The 13323-nt window shown below is 43.0% G+C and overlaps 1 protein-coding gene across 7 annotated transcripts in view; it reads left to right on the plus strand.

Annotated features, from left to right (window-relative positions):
* bsna (bassoon presynaptic cytomatrix protein a) overlaps nucleotides 1–13323 on the plus strand; it is a 124932-nt gene that overhangs the window by 98923 nt on the left and 12686 nt on the right. For 6 of the 7 annotated variants that reach the window (XM_084916531.1, XM_084916528.1, XM_084916529.1 and 3 more), the window contains 5 exons: nucleotides 2119–4606; nucleotides 5475–5972; nucleotides 7308–7660; nucleotides 11137–11230; nucleotides 12997–13128. In XM_084916531.1, the coding sequence (XP_084772657.1) occupies nucleotides 2119–4606; nucleotides 5475–5972; nucleotides 7308–7660; nucleotides 11137–11230; nucleotides 12997–13128 (3565 nt within the window). The remainder of the gene's footprint in view (nucleotides 1–2118; nucleotides 4607–5474; nucleotides 5973–7307; nucleotides 7661–11136; nucleotides 11231–12996; nucleotides 13129–13323) is intronic. The other variant, XM_084916534.1, reaches the window with a different exon arrangement.

The raw sequence follows: 13323 nt of genomic DNA on the forward strand, positions 1-13323 counted from the left end.
GTAATATTTGGTTGAATCTTCCTCAGTTGGTTGCATCATGACTGCATGTTTTTTTAACCTTCAAAAAGCTTCTGACATAATTCTGGCTGGATATCTGACCACTTTTCTCTTGCAGAATTAGAATAGTTTATTTAATTTGGTTGGTTTCTTGGCATGGACCCAGTTTCGAAGCATAGTCCAAAAATTTTCAGACATAGGACATACCAGAAGCTTAATGTTAATCAACCATCGAACCATCGGTGAAGTTGAAGAGTTTGGAGGTAGTCCTCCTTCTTCATTATTCCATCCACTTTATGCAATGTACCAGCACAACTGGCAGCAAAACAGCCCCAAAACATGATGCTACCACCACCATGCTTTGCAGTTGGCACTGTTTTCCTAGACTGGAACTCCTGAATTTTACTCGCCCAAACAAACCTGTAGCCATTGCGGCCAAACAGCTCAATCTTTGTCTCGTCTGACCCTAAAGCTTTTCTCCAGAAAGGATTTGGAAGTTTTGTTTGAAGGCTAAGATTTTGAAGCAGGGATATTTTCTTTCGCACTAAGCACTCTCTCAGTTCATAGCGATATTTCCTTTCATTTTCAGGGTGAAGTTTGGGTCTTTGTCTAGATCTTTTGTAGAAAGAGAAAATCCAAAATGACATTCATCCTCTAAAATGTCATTCTGACCCCAACTGTACCTATTTACAGATATATATATATATATATATATATATATATATATCATCGTATTCTTCTGACCCTTTAGGATTGTGAAAATAATAGGTCCCAGATGGGATTTCTCTTTATGCTTCCGCCTACACACAGACTGAAATGAAAAATAACACACAACACACTGTGATCTATTTACAATTTCAATATATGTTTGGTAGGAACAAATGGGATGATATATTATTTACACACAGTATAAAAACAAAGATAAACACAGATTATTTTGATGGTTTGACTGGTTTTGACAGGGAAGCCCACACAAATTCAGCATTTTATTAATTCAATATTAAGCAGTCAAAATTTACAGCTAAATCAAAAATCAATGATAATCCTAATTTTTGTTCTCTATTTTTAGTAGATTTTACAGTGGAAAATTGTAAAAGCCATGGTGGTTCATTTAGCCAGCCTTTAAATCCAGCTATATCTTCCAGTATATTCATTTGCTTCATTATACTGTACTTCATATGCTTATTATGTTGGGGTTTTTTTGTTATTCCATGGTGCATTCTAAGTAAGAATATAGATTTTAGCATAACAAAACTACATGCTGTCTCCACAACCTTTAGTTAAACTTAGGTTGTTTACTGGTCTTATCATTACTAATTATTTTATAAGAATTAAAAAAAATTAAGAAAACATTAACATAAAGGTATAAATCCCAAAATTCTGAAAATATCAACTCAAAACTGTAAAAAAAAGAAAAGAAAAGAAAAAGAAATTGATTGCATTAGTAGCTATTAAATTAATGGAATACTCTATCACAGTTGCCACTCATTTCACTGTTTTTGTATGTCTGCTAACACAAACTCCACTCTTGTTTCCTGTTGTCTTTGTCCTTTTGTCTATGTGTGTTTCCTTTGTCTCCCTTATATGGCCCTGTCGTTGCGTCCTTTCCTTGTTTCTTCTGTTCTTTGACCCTTTTTTTCTCTTTTTGAGTTTTTCTTCCTCCCTTCCTCCTCTTCTACTCATATTTTGTGCATGTCATCTCTCCCGCCAACTCTCTCCCTTTACCTATAACCCTGTACATTAATTTATTTTTCTTATTTTATTTTATTTTTTTACCTTATTTGTTTCCTCAACCCTTTTTTCATCTCACTTATCTGCTCTGCTTAATTGCTTCACCTGTTTTTTCATCTATCTTTGCTATTGATTTTCCCCATTATCCATACCTCGCCATGTTCATCTCAAATTCTCACTTACCCCCCCAACACACACGCACCTCCCATTTCTCCATCCCCCATTCCTATTACATTGATCTTCCTAACCACTGTTATCACACTGATCTCCTCATTCCCCACATCTGATGTTTTACATCACCAATCCCCCCCATATTCTTCTCCTCTTCCACTCCTTCCCCCGTCTCTCTTTCTTTCTTTCTTTCTCTCTCTTCTGTCTCTCTCTCTCCAGCTGGCAGCCCTACAGCAGAGCTCACTGCTCCGCAAGGTCAAGCGAACCCTGCCTAGCCCTCCTCCAGACGAGACTGTTACATCAGCTCACCTGCCCATGATGACACCAGCCCTCCAACAGGTCTACCTGCCCTCCGTGCCCAGCCTCAAGCCCAGCTCCAGGTCTGGCCTGGCTGCGAAAGCCAGCCTCCTCAAAGACCTCACCCATGAGCTCAAGGCCGTGGAGCAAGAGTCAACCAAGCTGAGAAAGCAGCAAGCTGAACTAGAGGAAGAAGAGAAAGAAATTGATGCTAAGCTGAGATACCTTGAGCTGGGGATCCACCAAAGGAAGGAGACATTGGTCAAGGAGAGGGAGAGAAGGGATATTGCCTACCTGAGGTGTATGGGGGACACCAGGGACTATATGTCTGATAGTGAGTTGAATAACTTACGTTTAGCAGCTGCAGCTGCGTCACATGAGAGTAATGGGCTACTAACAACCAGACCAAGCACCGCCCCTCTCAGCCAGTTCACCAGTGACCTCAACACCGCAGCCCAATACCCACCCACCTCATCCTTCCTTTCTTGTCAGTACCCCCAAAGCCAACCAGCAGCTCCATCTCAGCAACCAAGTGTACCATACCAGTCTGCAACATTCAACCAGCCTCCCTACCCAACAGTGTCACAGTCACAGGCACTGCCACAACCCACTCCCCTTCAAACCCATGCTCCCCCTCCTGGACCTACCTATCAACCTCAAACCTCATATCCTTCTCACACCTACCCCCAAACTCAGCCCCCATACCCCCAGACAGACATGGGGTTACCAGCTGCACCTCAGCCTCAGCCAGGGCATACAGGTTTTGGGCCAGCACCACCCGGTCAGCCACCATACCCCACCCACAGCTCACCCTATCCCAGCGCTGTGTCCTCCTACCCCAGCCAGACCACACCATACCCTGGTCAGCCCCAAGCTGATATCCTCACAGTTCATCCAGGAAGACCGAGGCAGACTTCATTGGCCGATCTAGAGCACAAGATGCCCACCAACTATGAGACTATTAGCAACCCTACTGTTGTGGTTACCACTACGGCTCAGGATGCTACCTATTCCAGTGGAGCCCCATCCTATGCTCAGTACACTGCAGCAACAACCATGGCAAGCTCGTATGGGCCCTATGGGTCAGCACCAGTGTCCAGCAGCTACGGTGGGTACTCAACAATGCCCCCCAGTACATATGGCCAATATACTTCCACTACCACAAGTTCATATGGCCAGTATACCACAACTACTGCTAATACTTATGGCTACACCACCACCACAGCCAGCTCATATGGACAGTATACTTCCACTGTGTCCAATGCCTACGGGCACTCTGTAGACAGTCCTTCCACCTACAGCACAGCAGATGGGATGTATGGGGCTCCTGGTTTAGAGCAAAACATTCCGAGGAACTACATGATGATAGATGATGTTAGCGAGCTGACGGCAAAAGATGGGCTGGGCACGATGACAGGGGACATGATGCATCATGGCGGCAGTGGGCGTTACCCGGGCGACATCCACAGCCACAGCAGCACCACTGGCACGACGCGTGGGGGAACTGGCAGCTCCCCTTATGGCAGGGCACCCGAGGAGGAAGCAGCGATGCAGGAAGAGCTGTACGACCACCATGGCAGGGGTAAGAGCAGCTACAGGCACGGACCTCTAGGGGGCAGCAGCAGCGCTAGCATGGGTGGGGGATCCCCCTATTTCTATGACTTCGACTACAAACATGGCAGCATCCGCTCTGGGGTACAGAAACCTTCACCGTCCTCCAGAACCCTTCTGGCTCCTGCTGTTATGTCATCCAAGCGCAGCAAGCACAGGAAGCTGGGGAGTATGGAGCAAAAAATCTCCAAGTTTTCCCCGATTGAGGAGGCACGGGATGTGGAGGCAGACCTGGCCTCCTATTCCTCAGTGACAGGTGCGGCTTACCCCTCCTCTCACATTCGAGGACGCCAGCTGATCGAGGATTATGGTTTTAAGAGGAGTGCTTACGACAGTGGCAGTGGCACCACTCATGGTAGTCGATACTATGGTATGACGGTGGATGAGGACGATCGAATTTACTACACCTCCACTGGCCGTTCCCGCTCCACTGGCTACGGCATGGACAAGATCTCAGCCAGGGACTACTCCGGGTATCGCAGCCGATCCTATGAGAGGGACGACCGCTCCTATCGATCTGGCTACAGGGGGCGCCATCCAACCCGACAATACTCTGAAGAGGAGAGTCCCCTGAGTCCTTTGGGGAGGTTCATGGGTTCTGGGCGATCGTCAAGTTTAGGTCCCGACCCGTATGACAGTCACAGCGGTAGATATAAATACTATTATGGCCATTATGGTTCCAGTCACTCGCTGCCAGATGTTCAAGACCACATAAGGGACCTTCCCCGGACACACGTCTACAAATCGGATGATACATACTTTATAGACGATTATCATTGCGCTGTGTCAGACAGCGAAGGTAATTGTGGGAGATGAAATCCCACACAGTCTCACTACCTTCTACTGCTCCCAACGTTTATCTAAACGTCCCCCACCCACCCAAAGGCTAGGCTTAGCAAAGAAAAAGAAAGTAAAAAAGAGACAGATATAGCTGTTGCATGCTAATGTTTTCGTCATCCTGAGAGTCACTCGGAGCTCTCGTATCAGTGGACTGCTGTCTGTCTGTCTGCCTGCCTGTCCGTCCTTCCGCCTGTCCGTCCAGTCGTCTGTCTGTTCCAAACTCGCATGGTTCTTCGGCGTGGTCGTTTTCGTCATTCGCTACACTCTGATTCACTTGAAAGGTCTTTGCACGACACAAATGCATTGTTTTTTCTTTACAGGTTTTTATCTTTACTTATGTTTTTACATGTGTTTGGATCTACACTGCAAAACAGTCCCCCCCTATAGGTTTGATATTTATTCCGTCAAAGAGGTGTTATTGTCTCAAATCAGCAATTAAATAGAGGTTGACTGTTTTATATACCTGCTTTGTCTTGCCAGAGCACTTATACAGTGTCTTTGTGCAGGATATCTGTCCTCCTCTGTCACTGGCTGTTAATTTGAAATGAACACAAAAACAGCAGCCAAAGCAGACAGTTTTGCAGTGTTTGTTTTATTCTGGTAATATTGTCTTGTATTGTGTGAAGTTTACATGTTTTAAGTGTTAAGTGCATGGATGTAAAACTTTTATTTTTATTTTTCTGCCCTTCTTTCTGTGTCTACCCCTACCCACTCTTTTCTTTTGCATGCGGTTGGTCTTCTTCCTGCCTTCTTCCTTCTTTCAGCCTGCATGCCGCTGTCTCCGAACGACATGGAGATTGACTGTGATCTGCTCTCGGTTTCCAAAGCCTACCATCTGGGCCAAGAAGAAACCGACTGGTTTGAGAAGCCACGCTCCAGTTCTCGCCACTACGGTAGCAGCCACTCTGGGAGGAGCCGGCACAGTGTCAAACACACCTACCATGATTATGATGAGCCTCCTGAGGAGGACCTGTGGCCCCAAGATGAGTATGGCCACACAGGGCGACACTCATCATCTCGCGACCACAGACACCATGGCAGTTCTAGCCGCCATTCTTCCTCCTCACGTCATTCAGATGAGCCTAGGTCCTCAAGATCCTCTAAGGGGCACCCGAAAGACCCATCTATCCGCCATGATCCCTCAGGAAGATCTTCATCTTCAGGAAGACGTGTTGACTCAAGATCCGGTGGGTACCACTCTTCCGACTACTCCCGCGACTCATCTGGGCATCATCATGGCCAGCGTTCCTCCAGACAGGGCGACCCACACAGGTCTTCACGTAGCAAGTCCCAGGGTCCAGTGGACATGCAGGGGCAGCCACCAGGTACATACGAATGTTGAATCTCTTGTCACACATGATTAGAGCGCAGTCTTTGTACTTTATACCTCAATGTGTAGGTTAATTACAGTGTATTCGAAACCCATTGACTTAAGTATATTGCAAAATATTGTACAGACTAGAAAGAGTTTATCTAAGTTATTGATTATGTGATTATTGGACTGACTGTTCAATTGATTTATATTTTCTAATTAACTACACATTTATCTGAGAATTGAAAGCAATTATATATTATTGAATGTTATATTACACACTACGTTATAATGTCATTGTCTTTATAATGAAAGACAATGAAGAAGCAGTAAAAGATGCATCAACTAAAAGTCCTTTTCCTGAGAACAACAGCATTAGATCTCATTCGGATTCTGCTTATGTGGGCGATATAGATTAGACTGAAGTATGTTTCAGTTAGTTTAGTTTAAAATAAAAAAAACACTTATATTGCTTTTCGCCATAAATCTCAAAACTTTTTCATAATAGCACCTGCACTATTATATATCCCTAACTAATGAAGCTCGTTTCTTGTTTTTAGTGTCTGATCTAATAATGCTGATCCATGAGCTTAATCTTAATAACGAACACATGATTGTGTCACTTTTATAAATGTGTCTTAAAAAATGAAACTACAGCAGGCACTGGAGTTAATACCGTGTTCTTTTTTAAATCATTCAAGTCTTAGGTAGAAGTATTTAATAACCCCTGTTGTTCAGATTGTGTTTGATGCTTTTTTTACACTCATATATTCCCTCAGGGATCAACATTTTCTAATTAACTATATAATATCAGGCACACGTTTTCCAAGAAATGTGTTATCTGCAGGCAGCACCATGGCTGTTTTCTTAGCACTGCAGTCATTAAATCACTGCTTTCATCTATGCTCACAACATTGTTGTGTGTCATCGTCTCATGCCTGTGTTTCCTGTCAGTTACTATTACACTGTAATAAAATCTGAAAGTACTTTATAAGAGAAAGCCAGAGTAAGCCGCTTCTTTTATCAGTACATTGTAGTTCTGGTTTTATAAAAGCATAACTTTCTCTGTGGAAGATGGTAGCGGAAATCATCTAACTTGCATAACCGACTTGGAAATGTGTGCACAAGACAAGAAACAGATGACGCAAAGGTCAAAGATGTGTTGACTGAATCCTTTCAGCTGCCAATCATTCCTTCAGTTTTGACAACATTTATAGGCCTTCAGGCAGTAGCTGCAGAAAAAATCAGTGCTGAATTAATGTCCTGTTTTTTTTTATTGGCAAGAGGAGTCCATTTTCAAGCAATAGCCACAAACTGTTTATAAAAAACACCCTTTTTTTCCACTCAGGCTCCTCAAGGTCTGGCAGTGGCTCTGCTAGGGCTCAGGGATCTGCTGGTGGGCCTACGGGATCAGGACGGCAAGGTGGCCCGGGTTCCCAGACAGATGGGGCTCCGGGACAGAGGGCTCAACTCCAGCAGCAAGCCCAGACTTCAGCAACCAGACCAGGGCAGCCCGGTGCCACAACAACCACCAGCTCCCAGCAGCAGCCCCAAGCCCAAGGACAAGGCATGGGCATGGGCATGGGCATGGGAATGGGAATGGGACAGGGCCAGGCCAAACCGGGGCAGATGGGACCAGCAGGTGGACCCATGGGCCAAGCCAGGCAGACAGGTCCAACAGGAACCACAACATCCACAATTGTGAGTACAGAAAGAAAAGATGACTCTTCTAAGTAAGGATTTGAGGCTTGTTTTGTTTTCTATTCTGTATGAGGTAAAAATAAAAAAATATGCATCTTTCGGTGCACTCAAATGGTTCAAATCACATTTGTATTTGACATTTTGAAGAAAATGTCATAAAAGGATGTTTTTGGTTTTATGAAGTAACATAAGAAGTATTTCATGACCATTATAAAAATATCTTTCAATATTCACATTACATATGCCATCCTACTGCACAGTAACAATTTATTTTGTTTTAGTCCTCCAGCCCTTTCACTTTCAGCTTGTCTCCACTTGTCTCCTTTGCACTCCTCCATCCTCCACTGTCCCTCCACAGTCCCCGAGATAAGAGCTGGTCCTCCTCCCAGTTCAGATAGTATATTGAAATTCTGCCTTGCCTCTGCTGGCAAGTTTTATCTTACACTGTGATTAACAGAGAGGCAGTTGATAACTCAGCGTAGCTGATTCACTGTCTGCTAGATGCTCAAGAAATTCTCACTCATAAAGTCTCTTTGCAAAAATCTATTCTCACCCTGCATTTCCTCCATAATCAGAAATCCATGTCAATCTATTTTTCTAGCTGAAGCAAAAAAATCTCACTCTGACATTTAACCCAAAACCTGAGATAGTTCAGAGATTCTCTTCATTCAGTCTTTAGTAAATATATGAATTACTTTCAAGCTCACAAAGCCACTGTCACCGTGCCGGTTATTATTACCCCAGAATCATTCATAATGTGCTTTCAGAGCTGAATGGTGTTCATGATTTTCATTTTTGGTACATTAGTATAAAGTCAGCAGGAAAAACGAAAAGTGAAATTGTTCATAAAATCTGATGTAAAATTATGCAGGGATGGGTTTTGCAAATGCTTCTGACAGGAAACCATAAACAAAACAAAAAACATTGATAATTTTTTTATGATAATTATTCAGCGTGTGAACTTATTCACTTGCACTCTTATGTTGGGTCCATTATGTAATTAAAAAGCATTGATTAAGTGGCTGTAAATAATGAAATTCTGTATGCTGCATTGTGCACCATTATGCATCACCTATGTTCTGCAGCAGCAAAAAGAATGAAATGGAAATGATGCAGCATATTTTGGGATTAAAAATAACAGTCCACTGTCTTTGAAGTCAGGTTTATTTATGGATTGCTTTAAATAGAAGCTTTAAATAAATCGCACACACACAGTTTACAGAAAACAGAGGAGCCAGTCTATCATAAAAGATAAAAATGACAGGGATCCAAACACTGGTTCATATTTCCTGTGTTCAGATAATCCAAGCTGTTACTGTGATGGATATCAGAAATGGTCTGGTGTGTATCTTTCCTGAGGCCATTGTCCATTTAGTTCTCATTTGTTGAATGCAGAGCAGTGGGGTGTCGGGGTGGGGGTTTGAGAGAGAGGGACACAACAGCACAGAAACTTTCAAACTGCTCACAATGACACAGCAGATTCAAATAAATCAACTGAACCTTTCAGCTCCAGTTCTGGCAACTTTGTGTCACATAGATGAGTGCCAAGGGAATAAATGGATTAAATATGGATTTGATTGACAGAAACATCAGAACTCAAGATTAAAAAAATGAAAAGAAATGAAATGAAATGAAGCATTTTTATATAAAACTTTATTTTGGTAGTTAGTAGTAATTCTTTCCAGGGGTTTTAAAAGTATCAAACACACTGATCAGGCATAACATTATGACCACCTCTGTAATGTTGCGTTGGTTCCCCATTTGCTGCCTAAACAGCCCTGACCCTGTCGAGGGACCCCTGAAGGTGTGTTGTGTGTGTATCTGACACCAAGATGTTAGCAACAGATCCTTTAAGTGCAGTAAGTTGTGAGGTGGGGCCTCCATGGATCGAACTTGTTTTGTCTAGCACATCCCACAGATGCTTGATTGGATTTAGATTTGGGAAATTTGGAGGCCAAGTCAACACCGCAAACTCGTTGTTGTGGTCTTCAAACTATCCCTGAACCATTTTTACTTTGAGGCACGGTGCAATATCGTGCTGAAAGAGGCCACAGCCATCAGGGAATAACATCCAGGTGAATGGCAGGACCCAGAGTTTCCTAGCAGAACATTGCACAAAGCTTTACACTTACTCCACCAGTTTGCCTTCTTCCCAAAGTCCATCCTGGTGCCACGTGTTCCCTTGTGAAGCGACGAACACGCACTCAGTCATCCATGTGATGTCAAAGAAAACATGATTCATCAGACTGAGCCAACAAACTTCTTCCATTGTTCTGTGGGCCAGTTGTGAGCTCACGTGTCCATTGATGGTTCTTTCAGTGGTGAACAGGGGTCAGTTGACTGGTCTGTGATTGTGCAGCAACATAGACAACAAACTGCGATGCACTGTGTATTCTGACGCCTTTCTATCAGAACCAGCATTAGATTTTTCAGCAATTTGAGCTGGAAAGCTCATCTGTTGGATCGGACCACACGGGCCAGCCTTTGCTCCCCACATACATCTGTCAGCCTTGGCTGTCCTTGACCATGTCGCTGGTTCACCACTGTCCCTTCCTGGGACCACTTCTGATAGATACTGACCACTGCAGACCGGAACAACCCCACAAGAGCTGCAGCTGTGGAGATGCTCTGACTTGGTCGTCTAGCCATCACAATTTGTCTCTTGTTAAATTCATTCAAATCCTTACTCTTGCCGTTTTTTCCTGCTTCTAACGCTTCAACTTTGAAGACAAAATGCTCACCTGCACCCTAATATTAACAAGTCCCATGATGAAGAGATAGTTATTAGTATTTACCTGTCATTGGTCATAATGTTATGTCTGATCAGTGTGTCAGGGTGAGAAGTTAAAGAAAAAGCTCCAGTGCGTGGTTTTAGTCCATTTGTCCCCTTAAAAAAGGGACAGTTCAAATTAGTACAAAAGAGTGTTCTTTTCCCCCAGGAGGGCTCCAGGGACTTTAACAACCAATGTCAGGGTGCATTGACTCTGTAGATATGTTTTTTCCCTTTTTTCTTCTTCTGGGTTTGTGAATCAACCCCACTTAACAGAAGAGATTCCATCTTTTTCAAGAGAAAACCCTCAGACTGACACTTGACAGTGTTGAAAGTCATCATTCAGTCAGTCATCATTCAGTGAGCTGTCACAATACAACACAATAAGGGAGCAGCTTTCTCTCCAGTCTTGCTTCTGTCTCTCTGTCTCTTATCTATCACTTCAGCTGTCTTCTTCTCTTTTTATCTCGTATTGTCTCACTCTTTCATTCAAGTTTTATTCGAGTAAACAGAACTAAATCCCACATTCCTCCGATTCCTGTCTGCCACCAGCGATGTGAATACATGACAGACATTTTTCCCTGACTGTCTTCTATTTCCAACCTTTTTGCAGTGAAAAGAAGGTAAACATGGGATGTCTGTATTTCTAAATGGATCAACTTTGACCCTTTTCTCTCCCCCTCTCTCCCCCTCTCTCTGCCTCCAGCCCAAGATCGACACACCTCCAGCAACAGCTATTGGAGCAAAAGCAGCACCTGTCTTGGCCTCCAAGACTGCCCAGCCCCCGCTCACAGGCATAGGTACTGTACACTCATCACACACACAAAACACACAGAATCCCAAAATTCCACGACTTGCCAACTGCTTCCCACTATGTCTGAATTATGTAACCACTGCGCGCTCTTTCATCTAATCTGAGATTAATCTGCAGATAATCCAACAGTGGAAAAACACACAGGAGGGCTTTCACTCCATGGCAGTAATTCCTCATGAATATGCCAAGTCACGACATAATGTGTTAGTTAGGTAATAGTATAGTAGTATTTGTGTTAATCTTCATCTCGCAAAATAATATCTATGCTTTTTTACCCCTTTCTAACATTTTTAGTAACTTTCTATTAAAATGAATCAATACTGAATCGATCATTAGTTTGAGGTCGCTGCCCTTAAAACTTGGTTACAGACAGTTGTTTTCCTTCTGTCTTTATACTGAAGAGAGGATGACCTTAAAGGGAGAGCAGCTAATCTAACTTGTTTCATACATGGATAAATCGAGGGACAGTGAAAGATTTTTTAAAAACATTCTTCATTTTTAATCATTAATTTTTAGTCCAATCATGTGAATCTAATTGCTCAACTTTAAATTCAGAAAATTCACATTTTTCTTGTTTAGAAAACATGTTTACAAAACATTATAATTAAGTGGTGATGGACAGCTTAACAAATGACCTGACACTGGAGTCATGTTTGCTGATGACACTGTGATTTGTAGTGAGAGTAGGGAGCAGGAAGAAGAGTGTGTAGAGGTGGAAGTGCACACTGTAGAGGAGACTGAAAGCCAGAAGAAGCAAGACACAATATAGGGTTGTGATGGGAAGATTCCAGGAGTAGAGGTAGTGAAGGTGAAAGAGTTTAAATACCTGGGGTCAACCAGCCAAAGCAATAGAAAGTGGGTGGAGCCACTATGACCTGCTATGATCTGTGGTTTGGAGACAGTAGCTTGGACACAAAGACAGGAGGCCGAGTTGGAGTGGCCGATCTGAATATGCTAAGATTTTCATTGGGACTAATCAGGAGGGACAAGTACATCAGAGGGACAGCTCAGGTTGAGCAAGACGGTTTGGACATGTGCAGAGGAGGGATAGTGGATATACGGGACGATCACGTAGAAGATTCATGGATGTAGGAAGGAAGGACATTTTGGTGTGAAAGAACAGTATGATAAGGATAGGGTGAGATGGAGGATAGGCTGATAATCCACTGTGGTGACCCGTAAAAGGGAAACCGAAAGAAGAAGAATTAAAAATAGCACCTGGATTGGTGCTGTTTTGGGACAGAACATCAAAGGCTAATTAATATTTTAGTGAAATTGCCATTTTGTTGGAAAATCAATTATTTAAACATCTCAACGAATGAGTAGATAGAAGATCCAGCTGAAAATGGGATGAAGCAAATTTTTCTTAAGGAAGGAAATCAGCAAACAGGAAGCCTATTTAGGTCTATCCGAGGGGACCTAATGACCAAAGAACAGCTGCAGGCAAGCAAATAAATCAAATAAATCAGCAAACTTAAAGGGCAGAAAAAACTCAACAAGGCAACTGATGAGCGATGCAGTTCTTCTACTGCCCTAATTTATAAAGCTCGGTGAATAGACACACAACACCGGACACCAGATCCCATCATAAAATTCATATTTGCTAACAGGTGCCACCGAATATGAAATCTGGACAAATATAGATTCCTCCTCTACTCTCAGTCTTCTTCCGTATTTTCGTCTCTGGCCACGTTTCCTCTCCCACATCCCATCATCCTCTCCCTTTCTTCCACTCGCTGTATTTCTGTCCAGGCTCCAAAGCTGCTCCTAGACCTGGTGGTATTGGCAGTGCTGCAGCAGGTCAACCGGGCATGGAAGGAGAAGGCATGTTTTCCAAGATCCTGCCTGGAGGAGCCGCCGAGCAGGCTGGCAAACTGGGAGAAGGTAACGCCAATGAATCAGCAGAAAACAGAGAGAGCGCATTAAAAATAAAATTGGTTGTATTCTAGTACTGAACTGATTACAATAAAAAGGATAATAAAGTATAAATAACTGTTAGAAAAAAGAAACTTTTACAACTCAATTTTACTTTATTGCTCAATAACCCACAGAGAAATCTGCAGCATTCATCTAACCCCA

This window comes from Perissodus microlepis, chromosome 20, assembly GCF_051167445.1.
Source record: "Perissodus microlepis isolate ML-2025 ecotype Zambia chromosome 20, ASM5116744v1, whole genome shotgun sequence".
NCBI lineage: Eukaryota > Metazoa > Chordata > Actinopteri > Cichliformes > Cichlidae > Perissodus > Perissodus microlepis.